Source organism: Leucoraja erinacea, chromosome 16 (assembly GCF_028641065.1).
Source record: "Leucoraja erinacea ecotype New England chromosome 16, Leri_hhj_1, whole genome shotgun sequence".
Taxonomy (NCBI): domain Eukaryota; kingdom Metazoa; phylum Chordata; class Chondrichthyes; order Rajiformes; family Rajidae; genus Leucoraja; species Leucoraja erinaceus.
The window spans coordinates 2,634,175-2,649,964 of record NC_073392.1 but is presented as its reverse complement, the minus strand read 5'-3'; the positions used below and the strand labels follow the sequence as shown (position 1 = coordinate 2,649,964).

The 15,790-nt window shown below is 48.0% G+C and overlaps 1 protein-coding gene across 1 annotated transcript; it reads left to right on the top strand.

The window, feature by feature from the left end:
* Positions 1 to 3,913: 3,913 nt before the first annotated feature.
* hesx1 (HESX homeobox 1) lies at positions 3,914 to 9,827 on the top strand. Its single transcript, XM_055648322.1, has 4 exons — positions 3,914 to 4,112; positions 6,155 to 6,336; positions 8,486 to 8,587; positions 8,919 to 9,827. Exons 1-4 carry the CDS (start codon positions 3,914 to 3,916, stop codon positions 9,039 to 9,041), a joined length of 606 nt encoding a protein of 201 aa, XP_055504297.1. The 3' UTR covers positions 9,042 to 9,827.
* The last annotated feature ends 5,963 nt before the right edge of the window (positions 9,828 to 15,790 follow it).

Here is a 15,790-nt window from a genome sequence, read left to right as displayed (position 1 = left end):
TGGCGCCAAGTTGTGTGGCTCTGGTCACTAGAGTGTGTGTGTGTGGGTTACATGTGGGTTACATGGCGTGGAGTCTCCTCCACAACTGTGTGTGTGTGTGTGTGGGTTACATGGCGTGGAGTCTCCCTCCACAACTGTGTGTGTGTGTGTATGTGTGGGGGGGGAGAGAAAAACAGAGAGAGAACTCCATCCATGGACCTCCCATGGATTTTCTTGTGAGACCATTTGGTCAAATCAACTTGACTTTTTCACCCAATGTTGAGAACCTGTGTGGGATTCTCTACCCCACAAGTCAGTGGAGGCCAATTCACTGGATGCTTTCAAGAGAGAGTTAGATTTAGCTCTTAGGGAATCATAGAAACATAGAAACTAAAATTTGGTGCAGGAGTAGAGGCCATTCGGCCCTTCGAGCCTGCACCGCCATTCAATATGATCATGGCTGATCATCCAACTCAGTATCCCGTACCTGCCTTCTCTCCATACCCTCTGATCCCCTTGGCCACAAGGGCCACATCTAACTCCCTCTTAAATATAGCAATGAACTGTGGCCTCAACTACCCTCTGTGGCAGAGAGTTCCAGAGATTCACCACTCTCTGTGTGAAAAAAGTTCTCCTCATCTCGGTTTTAAAGGATTTCCCCCTTATCCTTAAGCTGTGACCCCTTGTCCTGGACTTCCCCAACATCGGGAACAATCTTCCTGCATCTAGCCTGTCCAACCCCTTAAGAATTTTGTAAGTTTCTATAAGATCCCCTCTCAATCTCCTAAATTCTAGAGAGTATAAACCAAGTCTATCCAGTCTTTCTTCATAATCAAGGGGTATGGATAAAAATCTGGAACGGGGTACTAATTTTGGATGATCAGCCATGATCATATTGACCGGCGGTGCTGGCTCAAAGGGATGAATGGCCTACTCAATTCAATTCAATTCAACTTTATTGTCATTGCACAGATACAAGTATGGGTACAACGAAATGCAGTTTAGCGTCAGTCTGTAGTAATAGTGCAATATAGAAATAAAAATACAGAATAAGCAAACAATGTGGACAGAGAGACTGGAGAAATCTATCGGCGGGACTCCAAGTTCAGCAATGTGATTGTGTTGTTGTAGAAGCTGTTCCTCATCCTACTGTACGAGACCTGAGGCTCCTGTACCGCCTCCCTGATGGGAGGAGGGCAAACAGTCCATGGTTGGGGTGTGAGGGGTCTTTGATGATCTTCCCGGCCAGTCTCAGACACCGTTTTCGGTGGAGGGCATCCATGGCAGGGAGCGGGGCACCGATGATGTACTGAGAGGTTTTCACCACCCGTTGTAGTGCCTTCCTGTCCGCAGCAGTGCAGCTGCTGTACCATACCGTGAAACAGGTGGTCAGGATGCTTTTGATGGTACAACGCCTATTTTCTATGTTTCCATGACTTCTCTCCAACTTCAAGTAATGCCCCCATTTCCCTACTTCCTCCTTGCTCACCCCAACCAGATATGTCCACTTCCCCACTCACCTCACCCTCAACTCCCATTACCCATGTCGTAGAAAAAAGGATACGCAAAAAAATAATGATGAAAAAGGAAACTTGTTGGGTGAAAACGAGAAGCTGGTGCGACTTGGGTGGGAGAGGGATAGAGATGGAGGTTGGAGGGAATGCCGGGGCTACCTGAAGTGAGAGAAATCAATATTCATACCACTGGGGTATAAGCTGCCCAAGCGAAATATGAGAAGCTGTTCCTCCAATTTGCGTTTAGCCTCACTCTGACAATGGAGGAGACCGAAGAGAAATGTCTGTGTAGGAATGGGAAGGAGAATTAAAGTGTCCAGCAACCGGGAGATCAGGTTGGTTCAGGCGGGCTGAGCGAAGGTGTTCCGCGGAACGATCGCCCAGTCTGCGTTTGGTCTCGCCGATGTATAAGAGTCCACATCTTGAACAACGGATACAGTAGATGAGGTTGGAGGAGGTGCAAGTGAACCTCTGCCTCACCTGAAAGGATTGTCGGGGTCCCTAGACAGACTCGAGGGGGGAGGTATAGGGGCGGGTGTCTGCGGTTGCAGGGGAAGGTACCTGGGGAGGGGGTGGTTTGGGTGGGAATGGGTGAGTTAACCAGGGAGTTGCGGTGGGAACGGTCTCTGCGGAAGGCGGAAAGGGGCGGAGATGAGAAAATGTGGCCAGTGGTGGGATCCCGTTGGAGGTGGCGGAAATATCGGAGGATTATGTGTTGTATGCGACGGCTGATGGGGTGGAAGGCGAGGACTAGGAGGACTCTGTCTCAGTTGTAACTCGGGGGAGGGGGAGCGAGAGTGGAGCTGTGAGGTACCGAGGAGGCACGAGGGATGGGAGAGGGGAATCCCCGTTCACTAAAGAATGAGGACATCTCGGATGTCCTGGTATGGAACACCTCATCTTGAGCGCAGATCTGCAGTTCCTTCCTATACGCCAAAAAGTATTTTATTGTAGAACCAGAACCAGGGGCCACAGTTTAAAAATAAGGGGTAAGCCATTTAGAATGGAGACGAGGAAACACTTTTTCACGCAGAGAGTTGTGAGTCATGTGGATTTCTCTGCCTCAGAGGGCGGTGGAGGCCGGTTCGCTGGACACTTTCAAGAGAGAGCTAGATAGGGCTCTTAAAGACAGCGGAGTCAGGGGATATGGGGAGAAGGCAGGAACTGATTGGGCATGATCAGCCATGATCACATTGAATGGCGGGTGCTGGCTCGAAGGGCCGAATGGCCTCCTCCTGCACCTATTGTCTATTGTCATATGTCCCAAGCAGAACAATTAACTTTGAAGGTAGACAAAAGTGCTGGAGAAACTCAGCGGGTGCAGCAGCATCTATGGAGTGAAGGAAATCCCTTGGGAAATAGGCAACATTTCGGGGTTAATCCCTTGGGAAATAGGCAACATTTCGGGCCGTATCCCTTGGGAAATAGGCAACATTTTGGGATGAATCCCTTGGGAAATAGGCAACATTTCGGGCCGTATCCCTTGGGAAATAGGCAACGTTTTGGGATGAATCCCTTGGGAAATAGGCAATGTTTCGGGCCGAAACCCAAGGGTTTCGGCCCGAAACGTTGCCTATTTCCTTCGCTCCATAGATGCTGCTGCACCCGCTGAGTTTCTCCAGCACTTTTTCCACCTTCGATTTTCCAGCATCTGCAGTTCCTTCTTAAGAACAATGAACTTCGACAATTCTACAATTCAATTATGTTAATTACACTGCAATTTGTTACTTTCCAAAGTATCACAAAGGGGATTATGTCAATTTTGGAGAGAAGAGAATCACTTAATAAGTCGAATGACTTAACATTTTAATGGGAGTGAAGAAACCAGTGTGGAAATGTGTTTAGAGGCAGACAGTGATTGTTCTGATGATCCCAGGCAGCAGATGCAGAACAATTGTGTTTGAGTTTTAACAACATTTGCAACGATTTCCAGCAAGCCCTGACATTCCCTGTGCAATCTGCATGTTAAACTGGGAGAATATTCATCAAAACTTTAATACTATTAAGAGATTACTCTCCGGATGAAGTTTGCCTCTCTCCCCCTCTCTCTCTGTCTCTTTCTCTCAGAATTTAAAATGGTATATTTAATTTTTTGGGGGGCATGTTTTAAAATCTGCAAGGCAGGTGTTAGAGGATTTGTCAAAGTTGTGTGCACTGGTTGGAGGAGATAACACCTCTCCCTCCCTCCTTTGGGGTACACTTTTGTTTCTGCCATTTAGCTTCTAACAAATAAACAATTATCGCCCCATGGCCTCTCCATTCAAATGCTAAAACTTTTCTCAACCACACTAATTAATGACGTGGGGGAGATGCTACAAATGTGTGGGTCGTGGGGTGGGGGGCGGTCGCTGCGCACATTGGAGGGGGAGGTAGATACATACCTACAGACAGACAGACACACACACACACACAGGTAGACCATGGCCACATTGAGACACCCTGATTTGGCTGGAGGTTTGAAGGCCGAGTCTCAACTCGCAGGGACTTGCAGCGCGGCTGAGACAAAAGTTGCGAGATGTCCCTTCACCATTGAGAGTATCCTGGGGCTCGGGAGAAAGGAGAAGACCACCTCAACCGTCGCCCCCCACCGCCCGTGGGCTGAGATGCTGAACGTTGCAGGTAAACCTGGCCACAAGCGGGTACGTTCCCCCCCTGGAGAAGGGTCTCGCCACCCAGTCCATCTCTCCAGAGATGCTGCCTGTCTGTCTGTGCCGCTGAGTTAATTACTCCGTGATACTGCAGATGCTGCAAGATCGAGAGCAGACAAGAATGCTGGAGAAACCCAGCGGGCGAGGCAGCATCTGTGGAGCGATGGAAATAGGCGACGTTTCGGGTCGAGACCCTTCTTCACACTTGCTTAAGCCCACCGAGTCCACGCCGACCACCCACCCATCCATCACCCGCTCACACTAGGGCGAAGGTACACAAAAAAGCTGGAGAAACTCAGCGGGTGCAGCAGCATCTATGGAGCGAAGGACGATCTTATCCACTCCCTCACAGAAACACTAGGGGGCAATTTACAGAGTAGAGGCCATTCGGCCCTTCGAGCCTACAAACCCATTCACATGGCGATCACCAGGGTGAACCCGTAAACTGCCACACCAGACCCTCATCCCCTTGTCTCAAGGGCACGGGGAGGCTCCCTCTAAATATAGCCAATGAACTCCAATCATCTGTGGCAGATGTTTCTCTGAATCGCCACTCTCTGCGTTAAAAATTTTCTCATCTGCGTTTTTAAAAGGAGTTCCAAGGCGTTTATCCACAACATCACCACTTAATGGACTTCTCCAACATCGGAAACAATCTTCCAGCAAAGAACTGCAGATGCTGGTTTGTCAGTTCAAAAAGATACACAGAGTGCTGGAGTAACTAAATTCTCAGGCAGCGTCTAAACCAAGGGTATCCAGTGAAGATAGGGTCCTGACATCCCAAATCCTCATCCTATACACACTAGGGGGCAATCCACAGATGCCGATTCACGTACACCCCCACACGATCACAGGGAGCACTCTGTGAAACTCCACACAGACAGCAGCACCGGGTCTCTGGCACGGGGAGGCATAACAGTACAGTTTATGCAGTCATTGTAAAAATGTTTCTCTGAATCGCCCCGCTTTAATTTAATTTTATTTTCTGCGTTATTCTGGAGTACAAGGCGTTTTGATCCACAAATCACCATCTTAATGCTTTAGTCTGAAGAAGGGAAGAAGCAAAGAACTGCAGATGCTGGTTTACTCAAAAAGATACACTGAGTGCTGGAGTAACTCAGCGGGTCAGGCAGCATCTGTGGAGAACAAGGGTTCTGGTGAAGAAGGGCTCTGACCTGAAACGGTCACCTATTTCATGTTCTCCACATATGCTGCCTGACCCACTGAGTTATTCCAGCACTGTGGAGAAAGGAAATACCTATCGATGTTCCCCACAAAATGCTGCTGAAATAGGCAACGTTTCGGGTTAAACCAGCACTCTGTCGAAACGTCACCTATCCTTAGCTCCACAGATGCTGCCTGACCCACTGAGTTACTCCAGCACTCTGTGAAACATCACCTATCCATGTTCTCCACAGATGCTGCCTGACCCGCTGAGTTACTCCAGCACTCCGTGAAACGTCACCTATCCATGTTCTCCACAGATGCTGCCTGACCCGCTGAGTTACTCCAGCACTCTGTGAAACGTCACCTATCCATGTTCTCCACAGATGCTGCCTGACCTGCTGAGTTACTCCAGCACTCTGCATCGCTCAGTTAAGGGGCTGTCCCACTGTACAAGTTTACCCAAGAGTTCTCCCGAGTTAAAAAAAACAATCAAACTCGTGGTAAGCACATAGAATGTACGTTGTGGGTCCGTCGGAGCTCGGGGACGTCTCTTAGCGGCTCGTAACGCTAACGGCGGGTACTCTGGAAACGCGGTGAGCTTGTGAAGTTTTTTCAACATGTTGAAACATGTCCACGAGAGCCCCGAGTACCTACGAGCGGCCATTACCGTAATTCTCCGAGCTCGAATCGGGGGAAACCCGGGAGAACTCTTGAATTACCTCGTACAGTGGGACAGTCCCTTAAGTCTACGTCCAAAAACGTGGCAGGGAATAATGAGCTCTCTATTTTTGTTGATGGTCACCTGATATTCTTCGCAAGCACTGACCATATTTCCCCCTCTCTCAGCCTCTCCTGGGACCTCTTGCCCACGCTCCTCCGAGGGATCTTGCCACACGCCCGGCGGTGGAAAGGGAGATCAGGGGGGCAATGGAGCCAGATGGAGCGGCCACAGAGAGGACCTCTTCTCCCCGCCCAACTGTTGCTGGTTCCGTGGCCGGAGACCCAGGACGGCATTCACCAGGGGGCAGGTAGATGCCGGGACAGTCTGGCTGGAGGGGGGGACTGGCTACAACACGTTAGTACATCACATCCTCGCGTTGTCATTGCTTCAAACTAAACCAAACTGTGGATTGTTTCAGAAAGAACTGCAGATGCTGGAAAAATCAAAGGTAGACAAAAAATGCTGGAGGAACTCAGCGGGTGAGGCATTTATGGAGAGAAGGAATAGGCGACGTTTCGGGTCGAGACCCTTCAAGTTCCTCCAGCATTTTTGTCTACCAACTGTAGTTTGTGTGTTTTAAAAGCGAAATCCTGCATAATTCTAGATCCAAAGTACATGGCTACTCATCAATGTTCTTATGTTGAGTTCTCAACTAGGAGATACGGGGAGAATGTGGTTAGGAGGGAGAGATAGATCAGCCATGATTGAATGGTGGAGTAGACTCGATGGGCCGAATGGCCTAGTTCTGCTCTTACCACTTATGAACGTGGTCTGTAATGGATAAGTCGTAAAATCACCTTGAGCAGTTTTGTTCTCCAATTCAGTTTGCTATTGTTAAAAAGAAAATGTATTAACTTTTTTTTACTGGTCCAATCAAGTCAACAAAGTTGGAAAAATCTAAGTTAATTTGTTGTCACTAGTTTGAAGCCAATTGGGCATTAATAACCCCCTTGGTCCGAAGAAGGGTCCCGTCCCGAGGTGTCACCTATCCATGTTCTCCACAGATGCTGCCTGACCCGCTGAGTTACTCCAGCACTATGTGAAACGTCACCTATCCATGTTCTCCACAGATGCTGCCTGACCCGCTGAGTTACTCCAGCACTCTGTGAAACGTCACCTATCCATGTTCCCCACAGATGCTGCCTGACCCGCTGAGTTACTCCAGCACTCTGTGAAACGTCACCTGTCCATGTTCTCCACAGATGCTGCCCGACCTGCTGAGTTACTCCAGCACTCTGTGTCTGCACCCGATCTACAACTTTAATCCGCGATGAAATGAGTAACTCAACATTTTTTTAAAAGCTGTACAGAAATATAACATACAGCTTGTTTTCTCCTGAGGATTTTTCAGCAGAAACTTTGCCTTCTCAGTGCGAACATTGTAAAGATACTGAGAGTGCAAATTCAGGTATGGTGACACGAGGAACTGCAGACGCTGGAATCTTGAGCAAAACACAAAGTGCTGGAGGAACTCAGCGGGTCAGGCAGCGTCTGTGAAAGGAATGGACCATTTGGTTGGAAGGGTCTGAGCGGTCTGGACCAGATGAGTTCCTCCAGAGTTCCTCCAGCACTTTGTGTTTTGCCCAAGTCGCGTATGGCAGTGGACGATACAGAGAGGAGAGGGCAGAAATAGGACCTTGTTACCTGTGACTGCGCATTATGTTTGGGAAATGAGCCAGTGAGACACGAGACACTACATGTGGGGGCAGGACAGTTGATAGTGACACAGGGAACTGTAAGAATATAGGCAAAAGTTAGAAATGGTGATGCAAGGAACTGCAGATGCTGCAATACTGAGCAAAAAAACAACCAACTCTGGTTTTCATTCTGCACTGATTTGTTCCTGTGTATTTTCAATTTCAGCATTCAATTGAAAGAAATGTGTAGATTCTGCTTCCAAAAATGTATCAGAGAATCTCCTCTGACTGCCATTTGACACTGTGTTTAAGAAAGAACTGCAGATGCTGGAAAAATCGAAGGTGGACAAAAATGCTGGAGAAACTCAGCGGGTGAGGCAGCATCTATGGAGCGAAGGAATAGGTGACGTTTCGGGACGAGACCCTTCTTCAGACTGAAGGAATAGGTGACGTTTCGGGACGAGACCCTTCTTCAGACTGAAGGAATAGGTGACGTTTCGGGTCGAGACCCAAAGGGTCTCGACCCAAAACGTCACCTATTCCTTCGTTCCATAGATGCTGCCTCACCCGCTGAGTTTCTCTTAGCACTCATTTTATTTACAATATATCTGTTAATCTGACTGATGAAGGGTCCCGGCCTGAAACGTCACCCATCCTTTTTCTCCAGAGACGCTGCCTGACCTGCTGAGTTCCTCCAGCACTTTGCAGCGCTTTGCATCTGCAGTTCCTTGTGTCTCTTTCATTCCTAAATGTGGTTCAATTGAACATGCAACTATATGGGATCTGGATTGATGCATTTTATGTGGATCATTTTCTCAGATTGAAGTGCTGGAGGAAGAATTCAGACAGAATTGTTACCCAGGGATTGATGTCCGCGAAGAACTAGCTCGGAAATTGGCTCTGGACGAAGATCGAATTCAGGTGATTTAGAGACACTTTAAAGTCAAGTGGTCAAGTCAAGTCTATTGGTCACAGACACATACGAGATGTGCAGTGAAATGAAAAGTGGCGATGCTCGCGGACTTTGTGCAAAAAACAAACAAGCATACAAACAGATTCACATGTTCTTATACATATTACATATTGTGGGAGGAAGGGAAAAGGAAACAAAAACAGCAATTTAAAAAAAACTGTTGAATGGTACAGTAAAGTTAGTCCCAAACAGAACACATTCTCTCTTTGTGTGTCTTGCATGCTGTTGTTACAGCTTAAAGAAAAAATCTTAGTTCACCTACGATTTGTTTGATTTCAGATCTGGTTTCAAAATCGCCGGGCAAAACTGAAACGGTCTCATCGGGAATCTCAGTTTTTAATGGTGAAAAATGCATTGATAAGTTCGGACGTACAAAGGCAGAAACCAGGCGCGCGGCCATGAGGACCTGATCAGCAGAGCAACCATGGGTACCTTGTGAACTATCTGGCATCCCATTGTGCAGCCAGGGACATGTGGGGCAGGACAGTGTGTAGTAGCACAAGGAACTAGAAATATGGTGTCAGAAGTTAGGGATGGTGATACAAGGAACTGCAGATGCTGGAATAGACAATAGGTGCAGGAGGAGGCCATTCGGCCCTTCGAGCCAGCACCGCCATTCAATGTGATCGTGGCTGATCATCCCCAATCAGTACCCCGTTCCTGTCTTCTCCCCATATCCCCTGTCTCCGCTATTTTTACCAGCTCTCTCTTGAAAGTATCCAGAGAACCGGCCTCCACCGCCCTCTGAGGCAGAGAATTCCCAGACTCACCACTCTCTGTGAGAAAAAGTGTTTCCTCGTCTCCGTTCTAAATGGCTTAGCCCTTATTCTTAAACTGTGTGTGGCCCCTGGTTCTGGACCCCCCCCAACATCGGGAACATGTTTCCTGCCTCTAGCGTGAGCATGAATACCGAGCTAAACACAAAGCGCTGAGTTGCTCCAGCACTTAGTGTGTTTTTCCCAGGAATATTTGTTTGGATTCAGTGCTGTTGTTCTTTACAAGTGTCCCAGCAATTGCTTGAATTTGGCATTCCTAGCTCACGAGGGAAATTGTTGGAAAATATCTTGTTTTTGATGGAAATTCATTGAAGCCTACAGGCTCTTCCCATCAAGCACAGAATTGGGCCATTCGGCCCATCGTGGCTGCTGCGTGGTTGATTTATTTGTCCCACTCAAACACATTCTCCTGATTCATCTTCCTCTCTTCACCCCCCCCCCCCCCCCCCCCACCACGTACCCCGTTCATATCAGTCTTTAAGAAAACATAGAAAATAGGTGCAGGAGGAGGCCATTCGGCCCTTCGAGCCAGCGCCGCCATTCATTGTGATCATGGCTGATCGTCCCCTATCAATAACCCGTGCCTGCCTTCTCCCCATATCCCTTGACTCCACTAGCCCCTAGAGCTCTATCTAACTCTCTCTTAAATCCATCCAATGACTTGGCCTCCACTGCCCTCTGTGGCAGGGAATTCCACAAATTCCCAACTCTCTGGGTGAAAAAGTTTTTTCTCACCTCAGTCTTAAATGACCTCCCCTTTATTTTAAGACTGTGTGGCCCCTGGTTCTGGACTCGCCCAATATTGGGAACATTTTTCCTGCATCTAGCTGGTCCAGTCCTTTTATAATTTTATATGTTTCTAGAAGATCCCATTGACTTGGCCTCCACCGCCGTCTGTGGCAATGAATTCCACAGATTCGCCACCCTCTGACTAAAGAGAGATTCCTCGTCTCCATTTCTAGGAATGTCCTATGATTCTGAGGCTGTGCCCTCTAGTCCTCGCCTCCTCCACTAGTGGAAGCATTCTATCAACATCCACTCTCCCATTATTCAGTAAGTTTGGATGAGATCCCCCATCATTCTTCTAAACTCCAGCGAGTCTAGGCCCAGAGCCACAATGTTTGTGTATTATATTGGGCTGTTGTGAGGCTTCCTAGTTGGGGCAATGGTTTACTGGTACATTATTGTCACGTGCTCCCAAGTACAATGACATCAGCTCCATGACAATCCTACTCTATATACAATCATACTAAGTATGTGGACCACACTGGAGAGAAGGAATGGGTGACGTTTCGGGTCGAGACCCTTCTTCAGACGGGTCAGATCTCATCTGATTCACGTCCTTGCTGCTGCAAGTATGACAGCCATGGTTCCACTTTGAATTGAACATGAATTGGTGAACTGATAGGTGATATTGAGTCTGAATGGGTCTTGACCCGAAACGTCACCCATTCCTTCTCTCCAGTGATGCTGCCTGTCCCGTTGAGTTACTCCAGCTTTTTGTGTCTATCTTCAGTCTAAAGGGCCGGTCCCACTTTCACGACCTTTTTTTTCTCGTGGGCATTTTTCATCAGGCTAGAAAAACTCCCCGACCTACTTGATGCCACGAGTACCTACGACTAGCATCACAAGCTACCTACGACCTCGTGACGACCACGCTGCGAGTACGAGTCAAGGGCAAACTCGGCAGAGGTGGTGAAAGTGGGACAGGCCCTTAAACCAGCATCTGCAGTTCCTTCCGACACTGTAGACCATACTGAGTCCATACACAAGAGTTGCCATGTTAGAGTCTGGAGTCTACAAGATGTCAAAGTCTTAACTTGGCCATGAAGGCCCGTTGTCCTGGCTTTGGCACTGGGTTAGAGTTATGGTCATCCAGGCCTGGCGAGGCCATGGTATGTACATCACTCTGACGACTGACACTGTATGAATCTCCTGATGTTACTCAACATTTTCAAGTGACCATTAAGAATCACAAAGATTAAAGCGTATAATACGTTTCTGAAGAGTATCCAACATAGGTCCACACCACCCATTATCCGGCCCCCTTTGTTCCAGAGCCTTTGTCCGGACCAACGGAGGTCCCGGCCTCCGAGAGGAGCCCAGCGGTCCCGGAATGTTCCGCCTCGGCCGCCGGTGGACCGAGACACCGGCCCCGCAAAGTCGGCCTCGGAAGTCGGCTATGGGAACGGATCTGCCGGCTGCAGCCGGGCCGCAGTTCCAGCGCCCCGGCCACAGGGGGCAGATTCCACCCGCCGATCGGCCACGGAAGTCGGCTATGGGAACGGATCTGCCGGCTCCAGCCGGGCCGCAGTTCCAGAGCCCCGGCCACAGGGGGCAGATTCCACCCGCCGATCGGCCACGGAAGTCCCGATGAGGTCGAGATCGGCCACCACACCCAGCCTCGGTGTCACATATTCGGGGGGTGGGTGAAAGAAGGTGCTGGTTTCACCAGTCACCTGAAAATCCCTGATGCACCTGTCGTAATGTTTTGGAATTAGTTTAACTTGTGGTACCTGTACCTAGATAATTTGAGGGTAGAAAAATCTAAAATGCCTTCAGTCAGATATATTAAATGCACACTACCTAATGTAAATGAAAAGGCCATGTAAATGGATCAGACGTTTATTCAAATTGCATAACTCCAGATGGTGTGAATAGTTTTAAATTGCATGTTTAAAAGGTCTTTTAGCTTCTGACTGTATGATGTGTTTGTGTCACCAAGTATTACTTGTCGAGATATTAGTGTGATGCATATGTGGTATATTTAAAATAAAGTGTATTATAACTGGACCACCAGTGGCTGTATTAATTTCCATGTGGGAAGTGCTTTGCATACAATAAGATTCATGGGGACAAAATGGTCCCGACGCAAAACATGGGTGGAGAGGATGTTTCCACTAGTGGGAGAGTCTGGGACTAGAGGTCACAGCCTCAGAATTAAAGGACGTTCTTTTAGGAAGGTGATGAGGAGAAATTTCTTCATAGGCAATAGACAATAGGTGCAGGAGTAGGTCATTCGACCCTTCGAGCCAGCACCGCCATTCAATGTGATCATGGCTGATCATCCCCAATCAGTACCCCGTTCCTGCCTTCTCCCCATATCCCCTGACTCCGCTATCTTTAAGAGCCCTATCTAGCTCTCTCTTGAAAGTATCCAGAGAACCGGCCTCCACCGCCCTCTGAGGCAGAGAATTCCACAGACTCGCAACTCTGTGTGTGAAAAAGTGTTTCCTCATCTCCGATATAGAGAGATATAGGTTTCGGCCCAAAACGTCGCCTATCTCCTTCGTTCCATAGATGCTGCTGCACCCGCTGAGTTTCTCCAGCATTTTTGTCTACCTATAGAACAAATGATTGATACGCAAAAAACGAGTTACAGAGACAGAGTGTCAAAACCGCATCACTGATCAATAGTGGTATTAAGTGCTCGAGAGAGTCGCGTGCTTTTTATATTCATGTGTACCAACAAACCGGACTGTGAAATTCTAACTTGCAGCAGCACAACAGGCCTGTAAACACAGTACTGTAAGGCAACATCACTAACTGAATTCAATACAAAACCCAATATTAGTACAAAAAGCCAAGAGGCACGGTGGCGCAGGGGTAGAGTTGCTGCCTCACAGCGCCAGGGACCCGGGTTCGATCCCGACTACGGGCGCTGTCTGTACGGAGTTTGCACGTTCTCCCCGTGACCTGCGTGGGTTTTCTCCAGGATCTCCGGTTTCCTCCCACACTCCAAAGACGTACAGGTTCCATCAACGGCTGTGGGACTTTGCTAGCGCCCGCCCGGGGCTCCAACAACAAGACCCGGAGCGCGGCCTTGCACCACCCGGCGCGGCGTTAATGGCCGCGGGACAATTGTTGTCGCCCGCCGGGGGCTCTGACTTTGACTCTGACATCGGGGGGAGATGGAAGTGCAGGGGAGAGAAAAAATTTTTTGCCTTCCATAACAGCGAGGAGGAGTTGTGATGGATGTGTGTGTAAATTGTGTTGTGTCTTGGGTCTTTTTTTTCTTGTGTGTTTGACTGCAGAAACAACATTTCACTTGAGCCTCTATGAGGTTCAAGTGACAAATAAATTGTATTGTATTGTATTGTTTGAAGGTCAAAACCGAGGATGGACACAAAAAGCTGGAGGAACTCAGCAGGACAGGCAGCAGCATCTCTGGAGAGAAGGAATGGGTGACGTCTCGGGTTGAGACCCTTAGGTCATTTGCCCTGGTATAATTGTAAATGTGCGGGAATCGCTGGTCGGCGCGGACCCGGTGGGCCGAAGGGCCTGTTAACGCGCTGTATCTCTAAACTAAACTAAATCGATAGTTGCAAGTCAAGTCAAGTCAAGTTTATTTGTCACATACACATACGAGATGTGCAGTGAAATGAAAGTGGCAATGCTCGCGGACATTTGTGCAAAAGACAAACAACCAAACAAATTATAAACACAATCATAACACACATATTCTTTTACATAATAAATAATGGAAGGAAAAACGTTCAGTAGAGTTAGTCCCTGGTGAGATAGGCGTTTACAGTCCGAATGGTCTCTGGGAAGAAACTCCTTCTCAACCTCTCCGTTCTCACCGCATGGCAACGGAGGCGTTTGCCTGACCGTAGCAGCTGGAACAGTCCGTTGCAGGGGTAGAAGGGGTCTCCCATGATTTTATTTGCTCTGGAGTTGCACCTCCTGCTGTATAGATCAACCAAGCCGATTACTAATTCAGAGTTGGTGTGGTGATGACTTGTTACGCTGCTTCTAATTTACTTGCTAACATGGCCCGAGGATTTAATTGCTGCTGGTCCATTGTTTTGACTGTAACTGGTTTACCGTGCCCGAGCTCGGCGGGTGGCACTGATTACTGATCCCATTTAACACTGTTTTTGTTGTCCGAAAGGCACATATCATTATCTCTGCAAGGATGAGCAATTGTTAGTAAATCCACTCTGTTGTCAGTTTAAATACTGCCCACAATGCTCACAATGGGAGTGCAGCCCTAATCCGCTCAGCACTAATACCTCTTTAACTTTTCAATTATTGGCCCAAATGTCCCAATGGGACTAATTTGTTTCCTCCTAATGCAACCCTGACTGACAAAGAAATTAAAAAGGAATTGTTTCAACAATGGGGACTTGCCTGGAATAACATGTCCCAGACTGGAGATTGGGCTGTTGGCCGATGACCCTTATAGTTGTATGAAGCCACTGCATTCCCATCGAGGGGAATTTTTGCAAACTAAACAGCAAAAACAGCAAAAACTAAACAGCAAAAACAGGAAGGCAGATTACTATCTAAATGGCATCAAGTTGGGAAAAGGGGAAGTACAACGGGATCTGGGGATCCTTGTACATCAGTCTATGAAAGTAAGCATGCAGGTACACAAAACTGCTGGAGAAACTCAGCGGGTGCAGCAGCATCTATGGAGCGAAGGAAATAGGCAACGTTTCGGGCCGAAACCCTTCTTCAGACTGATGGGGAGGGCCTGCATGAAAGTAAGCATGCAGGTACAGCAGGCAGAGAAGAAAGCGAATGGCATGTTGCCCTTTATAACAAATGGAATCGAATATAGGAGCAAAGAGGTCCCTCTGCAGTTGTACAGACCCTAGTGAGACCACACCTGGAGTATTGTGTGCAGTTTTGGTCCCCTAATTTGAGGAAGGACATTCTTGCTATTGAGGGAGTGCAGCGTAGGTTCACCAGGTTAATTCCCGGGATGGCGGGACTGTCATATGATGAAAGAATGGAACGACTGGACTTGTATTCACTGGAATTTAGAAGGATGAGACGGGATCTTATGGAAACATATAACATTATTAAGGGATTGGACACGTTTTGGGTCGAGACACTTGATCAGACTGAGAGTCAGGGGAGAGGGAGACTAGAGATATGGAAGGGTATCAGTTGAGGCATTTTATTGGACAGGCTAGAGGCAGGAAACATGTTCCCGATGTTGGGGGAGTCCAGAACCAGGGGTCACAGTTTAAGAATAAGGGGTAGGCCATTTGGGACATACAGGGTCTTGGTGAGACCACACCTCAAGTATTGCATACAGTTTTGGTCTCCAAATCTGAGGAAGGACATTCTTGCCATAGAGGGAGTGCAGAGAAGGTTCGCCAGACTGATTCCTGGGATGTCAGGACTGTCTTATGAAGAAAGACTGGATAGACTTGGTTTATACTCTTTAGAATTTAGGAGACTGAGAGGGGATCTTATAGAAACTTACAAAATTCTTAAGGGGTTGGACAGGCTAGATGCAGGAAGATTGCTCCCGATGTTGGGGAAGTCCAGGACAAGGGTCACAGCTTAAGGATAAGGGGGAAATCCTTTAAAACTGAGATGAGAAGAACTTTTTTCACACAGAGAGTGGTGAATCTCTGG